The following is a 20,703-nucleotide window of genomic DNA, read 5'->3' on the forward strand; positions in this document are numbered from 1 at the left end:
AATAAACGGTCTGCATGATTAGACTAATATTATTAAGACTTTCATTCACAAAAGTCATCTACCTCCAGCTTTCTTAATGGTCTTCCTTTCCTGTTTTGTTAGAATATTATGCTGCGTTTGGTTTCAAAGTATGATTTTAAAATCAGATTTTGATTTTGTAAAAAAGTGGTATAAAAGGGAGTCATTTTTTGACTTTGTATGAGTTATTTCGTTTTGTTGTGAAAAATAAATAAATAAATGGGATCCACTCTTTGACTTTGTATGAGTTATTTTGTTTTGTTTTGTATGAGTTATTTTGTTTTGTTGTGAGTAGAATTAGGTTAAAGTTATGATTTTAAAAGCATATTTGCAAACCAAAAAATTCATAAGGGTATTAATCCTGCTTAGATCATTATTGCAAACGGAACAATCTATAACTCTGAAGCCCTCCAAGTACACGGCTGCCCGCATGACACCGGGCTGAATTTCCAGCAGCATCAATCAAGTTATTCGTTGATCAGATGATATCATTTCAAGCAGTAACCATTGAACCCACGTTGAACATTCATCGAACAACTGTTGTAAAAGATATTTAGGCGGCGTTTGGTAAATTTATTATTGAACTCCATGGGATGAAGATTTAAGTAGTTGGAAAATTTTATTATTAAAAAATTGATTGTAATAATTATTAAGAAAAAAATATGTGAAAAAAATTATTATTAAATTGAAGGAGAGTATAAAAATGTAATGATTGTGTTGTTGAATTGATGAAAAAATAAGGGAAAATGACATGGGAGGTAAAAAAACTTTTTAAGAGTGTTACAATGTGGTAGAAAAGATTTTTTAGGCAACAATTTCATACAAACACTTTTAGATTGGTTTCAATCATGTACATTTCGTCATTTGTTGATAGACGCCGTCATCAATTTCTGACGTGACAAACAGCGTGGATATCGCCACCATCTAACGTGGTCCAAACATTAAACATAGGTGTCGGGAAAAATAAGGTGCCAGCGTGGAAAACCAAATTTTAAAAAAAGAAGAAAGAAACCTAATTTCAAGATGCAAACCTCGAAATCCCTAATTGAAGCAGAAAACCCCAGAATCGAAAGGATTTAGGGATTCCATGGAATTGACAAATAGCTCCCAATCCGCCAATGCGCAGTTCTCGATGTGCTAAATACGTCATGGACGGAAAGAAAGCTTGGCCGCCGCTTCCTTAGTTGTCCACATTTCGGAGTAAGTCGCGTGATGGATGAAAGGATTGAACTTTGTCGAGAAATAGAAGATGGAGATTGAAACAGGCCGAGCAAAAAGGCTGAAAGGAAGCGTTTTTATGCTGCTTATTGGCTTAGGTTTAGTTATATGCTGTGTTTGCTGTAATGCTGATTCCAATGGTGGGCAGTAAATTTAGCAAGTAAAGTTGAGTTGTGTCATTGAGTTAACTCAGTGACCATCAACTGCAACTCACTGAGTCAGTGACTCAACTCAGACCAAGTTACTGACTCACTGAGTCGACTTAGACATAATTAAACGACACATAGAGCAGCAGCAGTAGCTTTGAGGCAACATCCAACACCAGGAAAGGAGCATTCTCTCTTAAATAAACAGAACCATTCACAAGTATGTCATCAAACAAAATAACATTAACCGTCATATTTACAAAATGTAGGAATCGTCACAAATGGCCTAACAGCCATTACATTGGGCAATGATGGGGATGCAACAATGTGAATTGGTCTAATATTAACCATTAGATTTCTAATTCCTAGTGCTGCTGCAGCCTCACACTGCAACTGTGGTGAATTGGTCTTCCCAAGAAACTCCTTAAACCGAGGGAGTCGACCGGCTTTAACCACCACATGGACAAGTGAGAATGCATCTGAAGAGGTGATTAGAACTTTGTTAATAGAAAAAGAGAACTTTCATGTTCGCAGGCAAACGTCAATGAAGAAACTAAACGGGGCAAAATTTGGCTTCCATACCATTTGATTGCAACATCCTATCCAAGCAAGAACATAGCAGCATCCCAAAGCTGGTTGTCCCTTTGAGCTAAGAAGCCAATGTATCAGACCATACATCTTGTACCATCTTCGAGAAGTAATCTAAGAAACAACAAAGAATGAAGATTTCTTGATTACTCTGAATCTTGAGTTGGTGTGCACTGTATATTAACACAAATAAACATGGTGACCGAATCACATTACTAGCAAGGGCAATTAGGCTCGTTTACCTTTGAGAGTGTAGGAAATTCTTCTCCGACTCTTATTGGGAAGAAGGCTCATCTTCGTTCGGTGGATTTGGGAAGAACTGAGAAAAGACTTAGATGAGAAGGCGTATGAAGAAGAAGAGACTTTTGTATGATGAAAGAAGGAGTTTGTTACATTTATACTGAAGACGGTTATTAAGTAAAACAATTATTATAACTGTGAACCTATATATAAGTATATTATATGCTATCAAAAATTCAATTATAGGATGTTATAAATTTACATTTTTATTTTCCATGACGAGTCAACTTGTCTTAGAAACTTAAACATGATGAACGTACATAACAATGTGAATTTATTAAGTTAAAAGAAGAGGGATTCCAAGCAAGGAAGATCGACAGAGTCTTAGTTAATGAAAAATGGTTTCAAGGGGAGATAGCTTCAACTGTAGAATTCCTCCCTCCTTGTATCTCTTACCACTGCCCAACTTTGTTGAAGTTTGGAGAAAAGGAGAATGTAGGTCCCAAGCCATTCAAATTCTTTCATTTCTGGATTGAACACTCGGGGTATATGGTGCTAGTTGAGAGAGTCTGGTCCAAGGCTCAAGAGGGTACCCTAATGGATGTGCTATATAAGAAGTTGAGAAACCTCAAGATGCAACTTAGGGATTTCAACAGATCTGAATTTGGGAATGTGGACACGCAGGTCACTGACTTACAGCATGAGCTTGCTCAGGTTCAAGTTGCATTGATGGAAAGCGTCTGCGAGTCTCCAGAATCTATCAAGAAGTAGATGGACTTGAGGGTAAAGTTGCTAGTAGCACTTGACAGGGAGGAGAAGCTCCTGAAATAGAAATCTAGGGTGGCATGGCTAAAAGCAAGAGACCAAAACACCTCCTTCTTTCACAAAGCAAGAAGGGCAGAAATGCAAAAACCACTATAAGAGTCCTATACTCCACTTCGGGTGCCAAATTAAAAGGAGTGCAGGCAATTAAAGCTGAAGCAATGAATTTCTACGAGGGTCTAATAGAGAGAAAGGATGATTGTATCGGGGGGTTTCGGCCTCTAAGCTTTCCTCCATCCTCAAAAGGAAAGTTCCCCTCTCCAAACATCAGCTGCTCCTGTCACCCATAGCAGATGAGGAGATCAAAGAAGCCTTGTTCTCGATGGGAAATGACAAGTCACCGGGCCCGAATTGTTTCACAACATATTTCTATAAGCACGCCTGACACATCGTTCAGAAGGACTTCACTAGAGCTGTGGAGCACTTCTTCTCCTCAGGGAAGCTTCGAAGAGAGGTAAATTCGACTATCATAGCCCTTGATCCAAAGAAGGAATAAGCTGACCGCATGAGGGATTTCCGGTCTATATCGTGTTGCAATGTAGTTTATAAATGCATTACAAAGGTGCTTGCAAATAGATTGAAGAAAGTGCTCTTGGATATTATTAGCTTGAACCAAACAGCATTTGTGCAAGGAAGGGAAATTTTAGATAATGTTTTACTTGCCCATGAGCTTGTGAAGAACTACCACAGGCAAGGAGTTTCCCCTCGTTGTGCTATAAAATAGACCTTATGAAGGCTTTTGACTCCTTAAGCTGAGATTTCATTCTCAACAGTTTGGAAGCCATGGGATTCCCTCCCGTTTTTCTTTGGTGGATTAAAGGCTACATCACTTCGCCTTATTTCTCTGTGGTTCTTAATGGATCCTTCGCTGGATACTTCCCAGGCTAGCGCGGAGTAAGATAGGGAGACCCGCTATCCCCATATCTATTTGTCATTGCCATGGAGGTGTTCTCACACCTTATGGATTCGACCGCAGCTGAAGGTAAAGTTGGCTATCATCCAAGATGTAAGTCACTTAAATTAACCCATCTATGCTTTGCGGATGATTTGCTGCTATTCACAAATGGTTCTAAGGGGTCCATCACTGCCATTCTTGATTTGTTGAACACCTTTTATCATTGTTCTGATCTGAAGTTGAACACTGAAAAGTCTGAGATATTTACGGGAGGCATTTATGGGGAATTTGTCACAAACCTGGTGACTTGGTCTGATTTTAAGAGAGGTATGCTACCTGTGCGTTATTTAGGTCTTCCTCTTGTCTCTGGGAAACTCTCTTCAAAGAACTGTGAAGCTCTAATAGAGAGAATTGTGAAAAGAATTAGGAGTTGGTCTATGAAGCACTTCTTATGCAGGTAAGGTGTAATTGATCAATTATGTGCTCTTCAGTATGGCCAGTTACTGGTGCTACCACTTCATTCTCCCGAAAAAAGTCATCAAGCTAGTGCATCAAAAATGTTGATCCTTCATCTGGAAAGGTCTCGAGCAGTACGCAAGTGGGGGCAAGGTCAGTTGGGAGACCGTTTGTCTTCCCAAAGTTGAGGGAGGTCTTGGTCGCAGTCTTTGGTCTTTACGTATACCTGGAGACTGCTCATGGAATTGGAGAAAACTAATGCAACTCAAACCTCTAATGTTTCCTTATGTTAGTTGCAGAGTTGGCTCTGGCACAACTTTCTCATTTTGGCATGATTCTTGGCTTCCAGTTGCCCCTTTGATCAAATTTTGTTGCAAAGGTCTCCAATGTTTCCCATCTCTTGGTGAGCATGTAAAAGTTAGCGTTGTTCTAATAGAAGGCCAATGGCACTGGTCGAGGAGCTCAGACCCACAAGCTTGTTTGATCTAGGACTTGGCCGCAACTCTCAAACCTTCCAACCATGATAGAGTTTTATGGACTCCCCACAAGTCGGGGAAGTATTCTATTGCTAATGCTTGGAAGTGTTTAAGACCTAGTAGTCCTAGAATTGAATGGAGTAATGCAATTTGGTTTGATGGGAAAGTTCCTCATTTTTCATTTATCGGCTGGCTTTGTGTACATAATAGATTAGCGACAAAGGACCGGCTTTTAAAATGGGGGATTCAGCTCGAAGCAGCTGAATGTGAATTTTGTAGTATGCAGTGGGAGACTCGTGACCACCTCTTTTTTGAATGTCTAGTCACCCAAGGAATTTGGAGAAGTCTATTGGCTCGAATCGGCTTGCACCGAACTATGGTAAGTTGGAATACGGAATTCCGCTGGATTTCCTCTCTTCGAGGCGAGAAGCTCGATGTTATTTGCCCGAAGTTTCTTTCAATGTTATTTGTCTGAAGCTTCTTTGGACACACTAAATTAACAGCATATGGTGAGAGAGGAATGCTAGAATCTACCAAGGACAGATCTCACCTCCAGCGGCTATGGTTCGGAAGATTTTTGTAAACGTGAAAGCGAAGTTATATGTACTCCCCCAGTTCTCTTACAAAATTGTAAATTATATCCTCGTCGATTACATGTTTAACCCTTCTGATATTGCTCATAACTAACTAGCATTCTTTTGGGGCGTAGTTTGGGAGCTACTTTGTTTGTTGACGTTGTACTAGGTAAATGGTCCTTTGATGTAAATCTTTTTTTGATTAATGAAAGTCTCTACCATTTATCCAAATAAAAAAGAAGAAGACTCAACTATATTGGATTACCATTTTTTCCAGCATTTTTAAGATTAACTTATAATGCGTACTATAATAGTATTGGGGATGACCATTTAAGATTACCATTTTTTCCAGCTGAATCGAGGATGACCCAAACTGCTCCCAACGGAAAAAATTGCCGACCTTCAGGATTTTCTGGCAAGCACCTGTGGTGTCTTTCTTCGAACGCTCCAAGTGCAATTTGACAAAGTATGGATTAGAAACCAACCCATACCACCTTTTATTCTTCGGCTTTAATCGTGCCAAGGAGCTTGCTGGTACTCTGGAGAGAGTATCAATAAGAACATCCTCATCAAGTTCCTCCACGGTTCTTACCTCGATGGAATTATGTTGCAATGCTTAACACGATCCCATTAAGCAGCCTTCAGCCCTTGGGAATCGCCGGTGGAGAACACCGCGCAGCCTGGATAGTGAATTGTTCTTGTCAACAACACCGAGAATCTTAACATACAGAACTTGTATAGTAAAACGGTCTTAACTTATAATCCACCAGATAAAACAAAGGCAACAAGTAACTTTAGCCATGTCAACTATAAACAAAATCCAGCAAGGAGAAGGAAATTTGAAAGGCAATGAGAAGGAAAGTATCCGAATTATTCCCCAAAAAAAAAAAAGTACATGAATTGTTGGCCGGCGATGTGAAAAAATCAAGAGAACAGAAAGATTGAGTAATGAAGGCACAGTACTCAGTAGTGAGTTGGATCTATATAAACATTGATGGAGAGATTATCAATGAAGGAAGCAGAAAGGATTTAAACATATTTTGGAGAGATTATTATTTAGGAAAAAAATTGGAGAAGAAATCGTTTCCGTCTGTATATTTACATAGCAGAAGATCCTTCCACGATTCTGTAGATATATTCCAAATCTCTCTCTTTTATTTATTTAATTTTCCTTTTCCTTTCCCGAAAATAGTTTGCAAAATTTTGAAGTTAAAATTAAGTTTAATCCATTCACCCAAAAAAAAAAAAAGTTTATTCCTTCCAAGTGAATCAAACGTCTCTGGGCAAGTCTAGCAGATTTTAGCTCGATTTCAGTATGACAACGGTTGCAAATTTTGTGTCGTCTGTTGGGTTTGAAGACACATCACTACCGAGATGTATGTTGATACAAATGATTTACAGAATCGATTTTTTTCTCCCCCGCCACATCCAAGATCTTAGTCCTCTGCCAATAAACGGTCTGTGTGATTAGACTAATTTCAAGACTTCCATTCGCATAAGTTATCTGCTTCCAGCTTTCTTGGTCTTCCGTTCCAGTTTTATTGAATTTAAGGGCAGTGATCCTCATCCTGTTTTAAGGGTTTTTTTTTTATTGTATCAAAGCCAAGATTTTCTGGATTAGCTTTGAACTTTGCTGATGAATTGGATGGTCAGAGAAGAAAATATCGCGTTTTGTAACATCATCAAGTTGGAAATTATCTGGTGGGAAGCTTAATTTCGATACTGAGACACTCTTGACCTTTTCAAACATGAGCAGAGTTAGCATTTGGTTGGAATTGTGCTGAGGCAGATCATTACTATGGAAGGCGTTGGCTACAACTCCCCTTTGTACCCACTCTTTCCGCATTTGGTTTCTCACCTTAATGATTTTCTAAAAAAATATCCACTGATTGTCACTTAATATGCCGATTTGGGTAGTCGGGACGATATGTAACCGGGCATCACCATATGATGGCAGATGCAAGTTTCCTCAAGCATTTACCCGTCTTGATTGCTGGTCGAGAACCGATCGGGAATTTCCAGAGAGGAAGCCCAACTTGTGAGACCCAAATTGCGTGTCAAGGCCCAATCCAATTACTTTATTGGGACTTCTAATTCTGCCTAAATAGTTTACTGCGTGAACAATTTAATGGAATTGTTAATTTATGTAAATGACCAAATTTATCCTTAAAATAGGTATCTTATTTGGATATAATTCACTTGCTAGAAGTCTCAACGTGCCATTGATTTTGTCTATATTCGCTTTGACAAATCAAGCATCTTCCCCTGCCAGTCATATTCCCTCAACAGAACACAAACAGCGGAACTCCCGACTTCCACTTCTATAAAACTTCTCTCTGTCTGTCTGTGTGTGTGTCTATCCAAACATAGAGCCAGCTAACTGTGTCCATGGCGGCCATGATAGACCAGAGCCTAGCCGGTCCCGTCTTCCGGATTGACTCCATGGAGCAGCAGGGCTTCCTCAACAGCTACACCAACTGCCTGATGATGGAGAAGAGACAGCTCTTCCTCAGGAGCTACCAGTTCAGCAGGAAGAGGACACTGTCCGAGAGGATCCGGAGATGTCTGATCAGGAGCAAGAGGGTCATATGGTCCAGGCTCAGGTGTGTCAGGAAGCTGAGGAAGCTCGTGTGGTCGAAGCTCTTTAAGCTTCGGCACGGCTTTGGGAGCCGGAGACAGTATTCGAGGCTCTTCCGTCTTCTGAGCAGCAACAGTTACTACTACTCATCCCAGCCTTCAGAGTAATGCAGCAGATCTTACTTTTTGTTTAGAACTTCTTCGTATTTCTTCCATCCGATTAGATTATCGCTATTACGGAGGACTTATGGCTATTTAGATTTAAAGACGTGATGTTAGTTAGTCCAAGTACATATGTTCTTTGCTGCTATGCAATTCTCTGGTGGGATTGGTTAACTTCTGGTCCATAAAAACACCTGCTTTCTTGGATAGGAAATTTCCTCCTTTTTCTGGGTCTTTCGACTTGAGAGAAGATGAAGGTCTCACTTTCAAGTCTCCAATGAATCTTTAGAACCGTATTCAGGTTGTGTACCTATGTTCTCTCCATCCAGATGAGAGAGTTAGATAATTGACTCGAGTGAAAGAAATTAACTAAGATATCGAAGATGAGAGTTCTGGACGACGTTGATTGGTTCTTGCTTGTCGAATACATTGGTTCTTTCGGATTATTTCTCATGCTATCCTGCTTAGCTTGAAGGAGCAGAAATCTGGGCAGTGTCCCCCGCAGGCTTGCTTCACTTGCACACACTTCTGTCGCCTAGGTGTGCATAAATTAATTCAAGAAAAAGCTATGTATAGGGACAGGACCACATCATAGGAAAACTATTAAAAAAAAAATCATGAATGCTGTGCTTAAGTTAGAAGTGGGTACCAGAAACAAGCAAACTTGCTGTATTCCCAGTAAATTAAAAAAAAAATAAAAAGAAGAAAAAGGAAAAGTCAAGGTTTTGCGCATACCCAAGTTTGACTAGAGGACAAGAAAGGAAGGGAATGGAAATAGAAGAAGAAGCAAAGATAAGAAAGTCCATGAGGATGCCTCGTGACTCTTCACTTTGCATTCCCCCATGCGGGGTTGTTGTTGAATTTGTGCACACAGACCCCTCTTGCCCTGCTGTGTCCAGCTCGTTCTTGACCTTCGTCGGAAACCTCGACCGCAAGATATCACAAGTCAGCTGTAGACCTCAAAGTCCGGCGACTGGTGATAGGTCAGCTTGTTAGCTTATCGCAACGGTAAGAGGACGGGAGAGGAGGTGGGACTTAATAATAGCAGCTAAGAAAACTGTGTACACTTGAGTGCAGAAATTCTTTAATGGTCAAATGGCAATTCATATTTAGTTTAAGCTTAGGCCCATTTCTCTCTGCATCCGATGAATAACATAAGAGAGTGACATCCATAAAGCACTGTGCTCAATTTTTTTGTTCTATTAATATTAATTTATTATAAGTAATGAAATGTTGTCAGACAATAAAACTATGAAGAGGATGGTGGGATGGGGCTGACTCAAGCTGATTGTTTAATCCAATTCTGTGTCAGCGTGCCAAATGTAGGGACAACGGTAGGTTTCTGCATTCTACAATTTCAAAACTGACAGCTCCCCCTTCTGATGTGAAATCAGAGGGAATTTTGATTAAACATTACTTATCGCTGTGGTAAATCTAAATCATCATCTTATGTGGAACTTGCTCGAGGGATAACTGCACCTAATCAGCAAGCTATAGCTATCACTCTTACTTCACTGATAGTCTTTTGATCAACTCCAGTGGTTTCGTATGGTACGACACAATTGACTATCGCAGTCCTTGATCAGAAGATATACTAAATAAAAAAAATGGGCTTTCTCTTGCCCGACTTCAGCACATGCCGCCAAGGAAAACAGTCTGGTAGCCTGGGAAATCGAATCGAACAAGAAGCACTGAAATGGAGGTTAGGATCAGTACCGTTTCAAGAAACTTTACGGAAAACTAATTAGAAGAAAGCTGGAAATGTTGATAGAATTCGATGAAGTTACCATCAAGCAAATGAATGGCATTGTCACTGTACACTTCACAGGTAATCTCTCCTCATTCAATTATGACAGTTCCACTGGTGCTGGTTAATGACAACTTCCAACTTCGGGGTTGCCCGAGAATTCCTAAGAGAGGTGCAGTCGATGAAAGGATTACAGACCGGACTCGAACCGAAATCTTACTAATGCTGTCACAGTAAATAGGTAGCATTCTGTTGCCAGTGCTTTCCATTAATGCCTAAACAACTAGTCTCCTCATAGGGCGCGCAGAAAAAGTATTTATTCCATGAGCCAACTTTCAGGACTTACACACTTAAATATGTCCGATGGCCTGCGTTGAGAATGAATGCCCGTTTGTCCCCTTTGAATGCTCCAAAAGCACAAATGGCAAATTAATTGCTTTTCGCTTGGTGGCCCAGCTGCTCATTAATCCCTTACCAAATCAATCCTGATTCCTGAGAGGCAAAAGACTATGTATGGAGTGTTCCATTACAGCTTTAATCCCATACCTCAAGTTTTGCCTGTAGGAGGAAACTTGCATGACGGCCCGTGATCGACAGGATCTGGTGTTTTGTATCATTCACCGAGCCAGTATAAATTCCGGATGTGCAACGAGCCATTACGCGAGCTTGTGGGCAGCGGGCTTCCTCAGATTCGCCCGCCATTCTTTGGACTGGGCTACCGGACCTTATATATTGGGCCACTAACCTCTTCGTCCTCCTCCATTTTTCGGAATAATTTTATCTCCTTGTGTCAATGTCGGCGAGCTGGTTGTTAGGCATGAGAGTTGGAGACTAGGAATAAAGAATTTTAGCGTGCTTTGTTTTCTTCAATGGGGAACAAATTAGACCAACAGCTATCAGAGGCTTGACCAGAGTCTGAAATAATGTGTTGTATACAGGGATCATTATCATTATTATTATTATTATCACACATAAAGCTGCAAAAATCATAGCCCAAATTCATTCCTTAAATCCCTTCTCACAGCAAATGATTGGGCTTGATGTGTATCCCTAACGTGCTGATCAATCATTGCACATGTCTCCACCATTCCTTCTCACCACTTATCTCCTTGTCCTATTGAAGTGAACTGGTCTCGAGCAGTAAACGGGTCGCTCAATGCATCGGTTTGCCACGCAGTCATGATATGTACACAGGCATATGCATGTTCTAGCTTGAACATGCGACGGGCATTCAGGGATCGTCCCCAGGCTAGCTTGGGTTCTTCCAGAACGAGAGATCCCGTCACTCCTTGTTATATATTTTTGTGCATGGATCAATGGCTATGATAGGGTTGTTAAACAGTGATAAGCATGTGTAAAAAGTAGGAAAGAGGGCATCTTGATGTCTTGTTTATTGTCCCTAATGCAAAGTATTTCAAAGTCTGCTACCCATGTGTTGTAAGGAATCCTAACTGTAGCCTCTATCCCCTCTATTCTTTCAGTTATCAGCATTCATTTCGTTTCCCAGTTGCCCTGAAAAGCCAATCCTCCGAACACTCCTAAGCAACTATTTATACAAACTCAGACTCTACTACCTACTCAGCCAAGCACTCTCATCCACACTAAACAAAGCCATTCCTAAGCCCCCACACCTCTGCAGAGATGGGTCTTCAGGAGATTGTTGCTGGCCGACTCCGGCATTGTCAATACCAGAAGCTCATGTGTTCGGATGACAAGGGCTCCGAGGTGAGGCAGAGGGGGAGGTGGGTGAAGAGAGCTAACGGAAGGCTCAAGGGCATTCGTATTTCTCGATCTAGGAAGCTTACCTTAAGAGCATTCTCCATGTACTTGTTCCCGAGCAGGATCGCTAGGATCTACAGCGGTATCGTGAGTAGGATGAATGTCGACGGTATTTGCCCAGCTATTGTGTTTTCTACTCACTGGGGTCTTCCTGTTCTGTCACACTCCTCGGTAAAATCCTAGGAAGGGTGTTAATTATCTCTGTTGATATAAGCTTGATTTGCTTTTAGTGAGAGCAAGTTGTTTGCATATTATTGTTTTGAAAAAATAAATAAATAAATAAATATATATATATTTCTCTTTTGCCACTCTCTAGATCTGATGCGTTGCCTTTTTAACAGTCCTATTCTGTCCTCTGATCTTACACAGTTGAGCAATCTACATACTGCTATTCACACTTCTGCTCAGTTAATTGAACTTAGAAGTTATTTTTGGCTAATATTTCACATTCTAAGATGAATGATGATCCATACATGACTACCATATTCTGAAACTCTGAGATGAAAACCACAACACCGCTCAGAGACAAGAACTATATGATTCTCTTGGTGATCTGAGTCTGAGGTCACGATGATGAATTTCAATGATGGAACACAATCCAGAATGATTGACAAGAGAATCGTTGAGGTAATTGTGTAACTCATGCAAAGATGAAACAGAAAGTCCTTTTTATATATTCGAATGTCAAAAAGTGCTCACTTAACTAGATTTTTCTGATTTCCGATGTTCCGTCCACTGTCTTTTTTAGATATTTCCGGAGCCATTGGCTTGATATGATGTCTGCTTCTAGGAAATTTATTTTATGGTTATAGAATTTTCCGGTCAAGCAAGCCTTCAGGAGATTAAACCTTTTGTCAAGACACTCAATCAGCTCCCACCATAAAACCTCGGAATTAAAGTCATTCCATAGCTTATACTGCTATCAGCGCAATCCGATGAAGCAGACCACAAGCTGAGCTTTGGTGTGTAATCCTATTAAAATTTTGATACCGGACAAAGTATGAGTATTATGAACTTCCTTCTTCCATTATTTCTGGATTTCCTCTCTAATTACTTCGATGTCATTGACAGCCATCAAAGGCACGCCACAACAAAGAAAACTGCAGAAAGAATACACGTCCTTTTGCAGCAAATGCAACTCAATTGCACGTACAAGTTTAGCCAAAGATTTAAGTGATATTATTATCTCCCGCTATTGCAAATTCAAGACAACAGTTAACAAGAGAACAAGGTCAGTTACATGGATTTAGCCCCCACCTCAAAAAATATGATTAGGCAGAAACAGGACCGGAACTTGAACACCGGCTACATAAGATTGTTACATGAAAAGTACCAAAATGACACATCAAGAAGATCTGTATTTCCTAGCCGTTGAAACTATTTTCATCTTCACGTATTTGTTTTCAGTACTGCAGAAGCCCGCCGAAGCTACCTTTCAAGGCAAACCCGGTGATGAATAACGCGTAAGAGTCTCTGAGGCTGAAGTGAGGCAAGAAGATCTGCCCCATCTTGTTTATCTTCGGCCGGAGCTTCCTGCCTTTCTTGATCGCCAGCACCTGCCTCGGCGTCAGAGTCAGGCCACACTCCTCTGACAGCTCAGGCTCCTCCACAATAGTCGCGAGCTTCCCCTTCAGTATTTCGTCGATGTCCTTCTGCGACTCCGTCCTGAGGGTCCTCTTGCTCGTGCAAGGCACCACCTGCCACATCCTTCTACAAGCCCTCTTCATCTTCGCCATGGGAATCTCGCCCTATTCGACTCCAACTAGCCAGAGATGGTATTGTCAAATTGTCTTCTTTCTTAGGAATATATGTTATCAGGGAAGGAGTGTGGATGTGTTTGCTGGAAAGCTTGAAGCTTCCCTTCTTTACAGCGGTGGATCCAATCATTATGAACATTTGTTTACATTAGCTTCAGCCCTCACCAACCAAACCTGCACCCATTTAAAGATTTGATAAAGGGTGTCAAGTGATATTCTCTATTATGGAACAATGTCTGTACAGACGGATCTCTTTCGATTCCCTGCCCTGTTCTGAATATTAAATGGAAGACGAGGCCTTTAATCTCTGACATCCCTTTGCTGCATCGAGGCACGTCCGTTTAATCTTGAGAGACGACACTAATGTTTCAGCTCCGATTTAGGTGTGAAACATCAAATTTCGATGGAATGGCAGCAACAAGAAACCATTGGTTACACAAATGTGTATCAAGCTCTGGATTTGCTTGGGGAGCTATTCGTATCGCGAACTTGGCCTCTAATATCATGTTAAGCTTTGGTTCATACTTTAATGTTGAAAATTGGTCCAAAAGATAAGATGAATGATTCCCTTTAAGAATGCAAAGATTGGTTCATAAAAAATTTGGTCCTAATCATTAGGGCTGATAAAGTCTGGCTTAGCTGCTGAACAAGCCCAACTTTCTTTTATTTCTTTTCTTACCTAACAAAGTTCACAAATATTTTAGAACTACACTTATATGATTATAAAAATACAGCTGATATAGCCATGCGTCTAATCTGGATGATAATTATTCATCACGGGCGACAAGTAAATGTTGTTCGTATTACATTATGACTGTACATATCTAGAAGTCGTCTCTGTTGTTTGCGTCCGGAAATTCTGCACCAAGAAAGTTAGGGACTATATGTGCAAAATGCAAAGAGACAATCTAAACTTTCTTAGTTCGATCTTTTGACTTTTAAATAGCGTTGAGGAACTAGTGTAGGATGGGATCAAATATATTTACTTTTGGGTGCCAATAGGCCTCATGTAGACTTTTGAGGTGCAACGTATTCAGAACAACAAGCTTCGATATGCATACACTATGGCTCACCATGTTCTTTGCACGTTGACTCGCTAGTTTTGATAATATTCTGATGGCTAACTCAATGGTCACGAATTTAAAGCGATACGAAATTTTTTGTCTTAAAAGAAGTTAGACAATCATATTTAAAACTAAAAAAAAAAATCAAAACCGCGTTAACCCATTCATTTTACTCTCTTTTTGACATGCCTCCTTTCTTGATTAATTAAAAAGTTATTGGGTGATTCTATCTCGCCACGTGACGTGAGGAAACACTAATTAAAATGAATGAAACTAGAGACTTATGCTAGTCACTTGGATAATTACCATAATTATTCTTTATTAAACAATTATTATTGATTTTTCATCACCACGTCATTTGAGATAGGATCGTCTAAAATTTTTCATCATTCATACCCCTATAAAAAATTAATTGTGCAATAAATCAGAACCGTACCATCAAGGAGACCCACAACAAAAGGATATAGACCATTCCTCATCAGTCAGCATCTCATGAAATATTCTTATGCCAGACGGGCCTCCAAGTTCTAAAGGGATTACATTATTATATCCAAGATAATTTTGACAATGTGTGGGATTACTTGCAAGTTCCCACAAGCCAGGACATATATGAGACCTCGGCCGTCATTAATTGCCAGATAGTATACCTGTCACTTTCTTCGCTCGTGGTGAGAAAGCCTTGCGTCTCAAAAAGTTCCAAGAAAAATCAATCTTGTAATAAAAGATTTATGATAAGTTGATTTTGGAGCGATAATATTTTCTATTTCATTTTTTTTTCAATTCAACAATACAATTTTTTTTTTATTTTTTTAAAATTTTTTTTATCTTAACTACCATTCAATTCAATTTTTAAATACTAAATTTTCTCAACTATTCATTTTTTTTACAATTCAACAACACGATTATTACTTTTTTTATATTCTTCCTAAACCTCATCATTACAACTCCACTTAAATATATAAATACTTTTTTGACTAATATACTTATTTGTCTTTTACCTATTTCAATGGGAATGGATTTAAATTTCGAAATTTAACTCTATTGTCAAACCGACCCGTGCGTTTAGAAAGGAGGAACATAATTTGATATAATTTGATTTAGTTTGATTTTACGGGATGAAAACGAAAGTAAGTGGAAAATTTTATTATTAAAATTAAAGAAAAAGATAAAAAAGTAATGATTGTTGAATTAAGGAAAAAGTAATTAATAGTTGGAAAATTTAGTATTAGAAAATTAATCGTAATAATAGATAAGAAAAAGTTTAAGAGAGAATTTATTATTAATTAAAGAAAAATAAAAATGTAATTATTGTATTGTTGAATTAAGGAAAAAATAAAGTGAAATTAAGTTAAGTTAAATTTGGTTATGTTTCCAAATGGAGGAGTGATCTCTTTCATTAATGCTTTATCCCCCCACGAATGATCTCCACGGATAACTTTCAGAATACAAAGAAGCAACGACCAACTGCGTCTTGGTCGACGAAATTAATCCTTGAGCACCTACTTGCGTTTACGGGATTACAAAATCTCATTCTAAGTTTTTACGGCAGACAAAGAACGAGAGTGGTTTGAGAGAGATGTGGAGAAAGAGGAGAGACAAGATGAAAATGTTTCGTATGTACCTTCTGATATGGGCAAGATCAAATTATAAGACAGTTGTGTGTCTCTTCAATGAAAAAGTTCATTCAAGTGAAGGGAGATGACTTTACACTCGAAATGAGATAAAGCAGTTAATTAATTGTGTCATTTCAAATACATTTTCTTATAATAATTTTCTCTCTCAACTTAGTACGAAATATTTAAATATTTACAAATTGACCCCACTTTTCAATATTTCAATAACTGTTTGTCAAATTCAATTTAATGAAGTTTGAAAATTTCCTAACACTCCTCAAGCCATATTTCGAGATCTCGAGAGGAACTTTGGATTATTAGTTTAGCAAATTATGTATTAGTCAAATGAGGGAATCTTCTACCATGGCTCCTTAGGTACTTTACTTGACACTCGATTTGTCATCGTTGAATCTAAATTTCCTTATTTTTTTATGTGAATCCTGGTATCTGAAAATCTAATTGAGTCCCGATTAATTCAGTAAAATAGGGTCGACCCATTAAGGGGTAAAGTTTTCATAGCTTGAATTTTCTGCATTCACAAAAACTTGAACCCGAGACCTTATTTAAGCGGAACAAGAACCGAACTGGTTGAACCAATCTACGTTCGTAATCTAAATTTCCTCATTTAGTGTAGGGCAAGCCACCCTAATCAAATGGTAGAAGACACTTAAGTCGCCTTACTGTTGAAGATACCGTAGAATTTTCCATCAAATGAGTCTCGAGCGGATGGTTTTCCTTGGTATCTTGCTCGCCATCTAACTCAGTTTGCAAAGTCGTTGGAATAGTGGGACCAAAATGGTTAAGAACCAAACTTCGGGGTGCACACTGTAGCTTTCCCAAAAATCATTTAAGCGCAAAGATCGCTCGATCTTGTTCATCGGAAGCAACGACAACATGAACCTGCCACAGTGCCCCCTTCAGTGTATGCCACGTGGCGCGTAAGTTAACTTATATGGGTTCCTCGTGTGGGGAAATACTTCCGCTTCGTATTGTTGTATCAGAAACGAACAAAGAATCAATCATTGAGGCTTGAGCTCGAGCTCCTATCCAGCGATCCCTCTGTTCTTTCTTAGTTCATATGATCAAATGATCGAAACCAGCCTCACCTTTCTGCAACTTTGGTCGGATTCCTCAACTGGGTCGTCTTCTGTTTCATTTCTTGGGTCTGCGATGAAGGGTATGGCCCCTTTCTGTTTGTCCATTTAGGAGGGATCATCAAGCTGTTATCTTTATGAGTGGTCGGTTTTCTGCTAAGCTCCGGCGCAGAACTTCGGTAAGAAACCTTCTGCTTTTTATTGTTCATGTCTGTCTCCGTTAAGGAGATATCCGTCGCCGGTGATAGCGGCAGTAGTGATGATGAGGACGACAGATTCGGTAATCATAGGAGGAAGAAGAAGAGGATCTACCGCGGTTTTGCCGGGAAATTCAGGAGGGCGAAGCAGGTCTTGTTGTGTTCATTCCCCAGGAGCACGAACAGGAGGGGGGTGGTTTCGTGTGGGGACAAGGGTGTTTCAGGTAACCGAAGATGCCTCTTTTGTATTAGCAGACCCATAACTTTAGAGTCACCGGCTGAGTCCCATACAAGTGACCCCAATGATCCAGCTTTCACTCATGAGATGTTGAGGGCTATGTTGGAAAAGAATGATTTTTACTCCGAAGAATGCAACCCTCACTTAGATGTTCATGATCTCCCGTCCTGTAACCGCACTCGGTAGTTACTGGCAGCATAAGTGAGAGGTTGTCTAGCGAGGAGGAGTATATGTTCCGTGATTCTTGATTCTTTTGATCAGTATTGGTAGTTTGGTACCAAAGTGATCGCCTTTGACGATGAAAAGAGTTCTACGTGTGAATTCTGAAAGCTTGTTTTCATGGAGACCCTTGTACCGGTTGAAGTTTTGGGAAGAATTAGTCAGGCAAGAGTGCTTTATGCGGCAACTGATTAGTTCTGGTGTTTGAAGATCCACAGCAATTTGGATGCTTTGGAATTTTATTTGGAATTCTTCTTTTGTCCACTCTGAAGTGTGAAAGAGGTTGTTGAATTCTTTGTATTCTATTAAATGGTAAAGTTTTATCATTTTTACCAGTTGAATCGTCTATATCATATTTAAAATGAGGCCTCGTTGCGTGCAAATTTCAATTCCAAGTCCTTTCAATCCACTTCAACGTCAAGGGAAGAATGCTAGGCCCAGTCATTCTATTCGGGATTTCTACCTGCTTTCAGTTATTAGCATACAATCAATGGATACAGCCGTCTTTCATTGCTTATTGGTATTGCCCACTATCTGTAGTACCTGTTTATGGTCATTTACAGCACTTTGCGGTTTGGACTTGTTACATTGAGTATCTCTTCGCATCTTTTACTCCGATTCTGGTCCTCAATGCACCAGTTCTTGAATGTACAAATCAATTATTAACAGATTGGTTCAAAAAGCTCAGGAGAATGCAGACCGGGCACAACTGTAAGAGGTAAAGCAGGTAGTGAAGTTTAGAGCAGCTTAACCTATAGGGAAATAATTAATGATACATTGGGTTGGATTAATGTGATGACGGATTCTGCTCATGATTAATTTACCCGGGGAAGAAAGACATTTCAATCAGGTTTCATCAGAAACTTGAGTCTTTGTCCTCCCTTCTTGTGTGTTTTTTCCCTTTTGTGCCATCTGCTTGAATAAACAAATTTCCAGATGTTAAATTACGCCCTTTGATGCAAAGAAAGGATATGTGAACGGCTGCTATAAAATGAACGTGATAATAAAAGTTTTGCTTTAGATTGTCCTTTTTCCTCTGCCATCTTAAGTTTGGGCTGCTGACTACGTGAGAAAAATCTGTACTTCATGAGTACACCACTAGATGCCCTTGTCTGTATCTTGTTAGAATTTAGCAATGCAGCTACTGAGTCATGATATTCTGCCTATGGCTATGGAGGAAATCTTTTCTAGTCTTAGTGAGTCTTACTAATCATCGTGGATTGCTTTTTTTGTACTTGTTAGTTCGGAGGCACCGTTCTTAATCCCTGGAAATATCACGTATTAAGTTTTTATTGGTAGCTGTAATCCTCATCGTTTGCTAATACTATCTGCATATTGCTCTAATTTCTGCACTATCTGTGTAGTGTACTGGTGTATACTGGTCCTTCTGTAGCATTTCGGGCTATCTTTCTTGAGACCTTACGAGGCTTCCGCTTGAATTACCTGCCCATTTCTTGATCTGACCGTGTACCATTTTCCTCTGAACTGCACAGATTATGAATGTAAGATCATCGAGGATCTGTATCGTGTGAAGCGTATACGTGAAATCTTATTGAAGAAATGCTTAGCATTTGTCTGAGCTCGAGAATCAATCTTTCGATTTATTTAAATGCATTTTCTGAGACTATGTTGAGATTCGTCCACTCCTCCCCAATGGATGGATAAGATTGACGAGAAACCGGGCAAATGAACAGTAAGGGACTTTGTTGCAATTGACTCATCCTTTCAGGATAAGGAAACTGCCTTGACGTTCACTTTGTCATACAGAAATGATGCTCGGTCGAAGCTGATCCAATAATTTGGAAATAGTGCGAATCATATGAAATGTTATGAGCCTCGTTAGATCTTTGTAAAATGGCAGATACAATAACGACCAATTATGAACTCAGCAGGAAGCTAATGAAGTTTCCTGTAAACAATGCCGCAGGTTTATTGTAAATTCCCAGGTCAAGAGGAAATTGTGGACATCACATAACATTAAGAGTATGTGCTTGTGGCGCGGGCCCGAGAAAAGCGGGATTGTAGTACAAGTCTGAATGTTAATGCGAACACTTGAAATAGTTAAGAGAAGTTGCCAGATTCATGTAGGTAGGTGATCACTTGAAAGGAACAACTAGTAATAATTGGGAAACATCCCAAAACCGGCTGTGCTCCATCATTGTGAACTCAAGCTATCCAAACCTTTTCATTGGCTCAATCGGGAAGCAATTCATCGCAATCCGAGAATGTGCACGAACCCTTTAATCGGATGATGTATTGGAGACAGGGAAAAAAGACATGGACAAATGGCCAGTCAGCTAAGCAGATGGGTCCGGTGAGGTTTCAGAATGAAAACAGAGCAGAACGCATAGCATGGGCCAAAAGGTGTTCGGTCTGTGCACCTGATATAGTAGCCTGTGGGGTGAGTGACCCACAGGGGGAATGACAATAAGAGCTTGGGGGCATTGCATCGCATCTCATCCCTTTCCTCATCTGACACGAAATTGGAGGCACACGTGATCTCCATAACTCATTCCCTTGTCGGCATTTCATCAGTCACCAGTCATGGGAATGGGAGATCCCATACCCAACTCCCTTCTCCATCTTTTTATCAAACACAGTAGAACGACTCACACCCAACCAACACCTCAGCCCGAGAAACTCGCATCGATTCGATCCATCGGCAATTCCGCAACCCGGGTAGCCTTTCTTTATCGGGCACTCCTCGAAAGTTTGGATTTTTATCTTTGAAAAAGACAACTTGCAGCTGTAGGTGCTTCCCAAATGCACTATTCCTTCCTCGTCGCCCAATCAATCAAGGATCCTGCAGTTCCATTTCTACT

The 20,703-nt window shown here is 39.9% G+C and overlaps 1 protein-coding gene and 1 long non-coding RNA gene across 2 annotated transcripts; one reads left to right on the forward strand and one right to left on the reverse strand.

The window, feature by feature from the left end:
• Positions 1-7,693: 7,693 nt before the first annotated feature.
• LOC116197510 lies at positions 7,694-8,619 on the forward strand. Its single transcript, XM_031527680.1, has one exon. It carries the CDS (start codon positions 7,823-7,825, stop codon positions 8,177-8,179), a length of 357 nt encoding a protein of 118 aa, XP_031383540.1. The 5' UTR covers positions 7,694-7,822; the 3' UTR covers positions 8,180-8,619.
• An 11,174-nt stretch (positions 8,620-19,793) lies between these two features.
• Positions 19,794-20,531, reverse strand: LOC116209046. The gene is made up of 2 exons (XR_004157157.1): positions 20,263-20,531; positions 19,794-20,119 (listed from the first exon to the last, which is right to left on the reverse strand). It is a non-coding gene; the product is annotated as an uncharacterized LOC116209046 (long non-coding RNA).
• Positions 20,532-20,703: the final 172 nt, after the last annotated feature.

The sequence above is a fragment of the Punica granatum genome, chromosome 1, assembly GCF_007655135.1.
Source record: "Punica granatum isolate Tunisia-2019 chromosome 1, ASM765513v2, whole genome shotgun sequence".
NCBI classification, from domain to species: Eukaryota; Viridiplantae; Streptophyta; class Magnoliopsida; order Myrtales; family Lythraceae; genus Punica; species Punica granatum.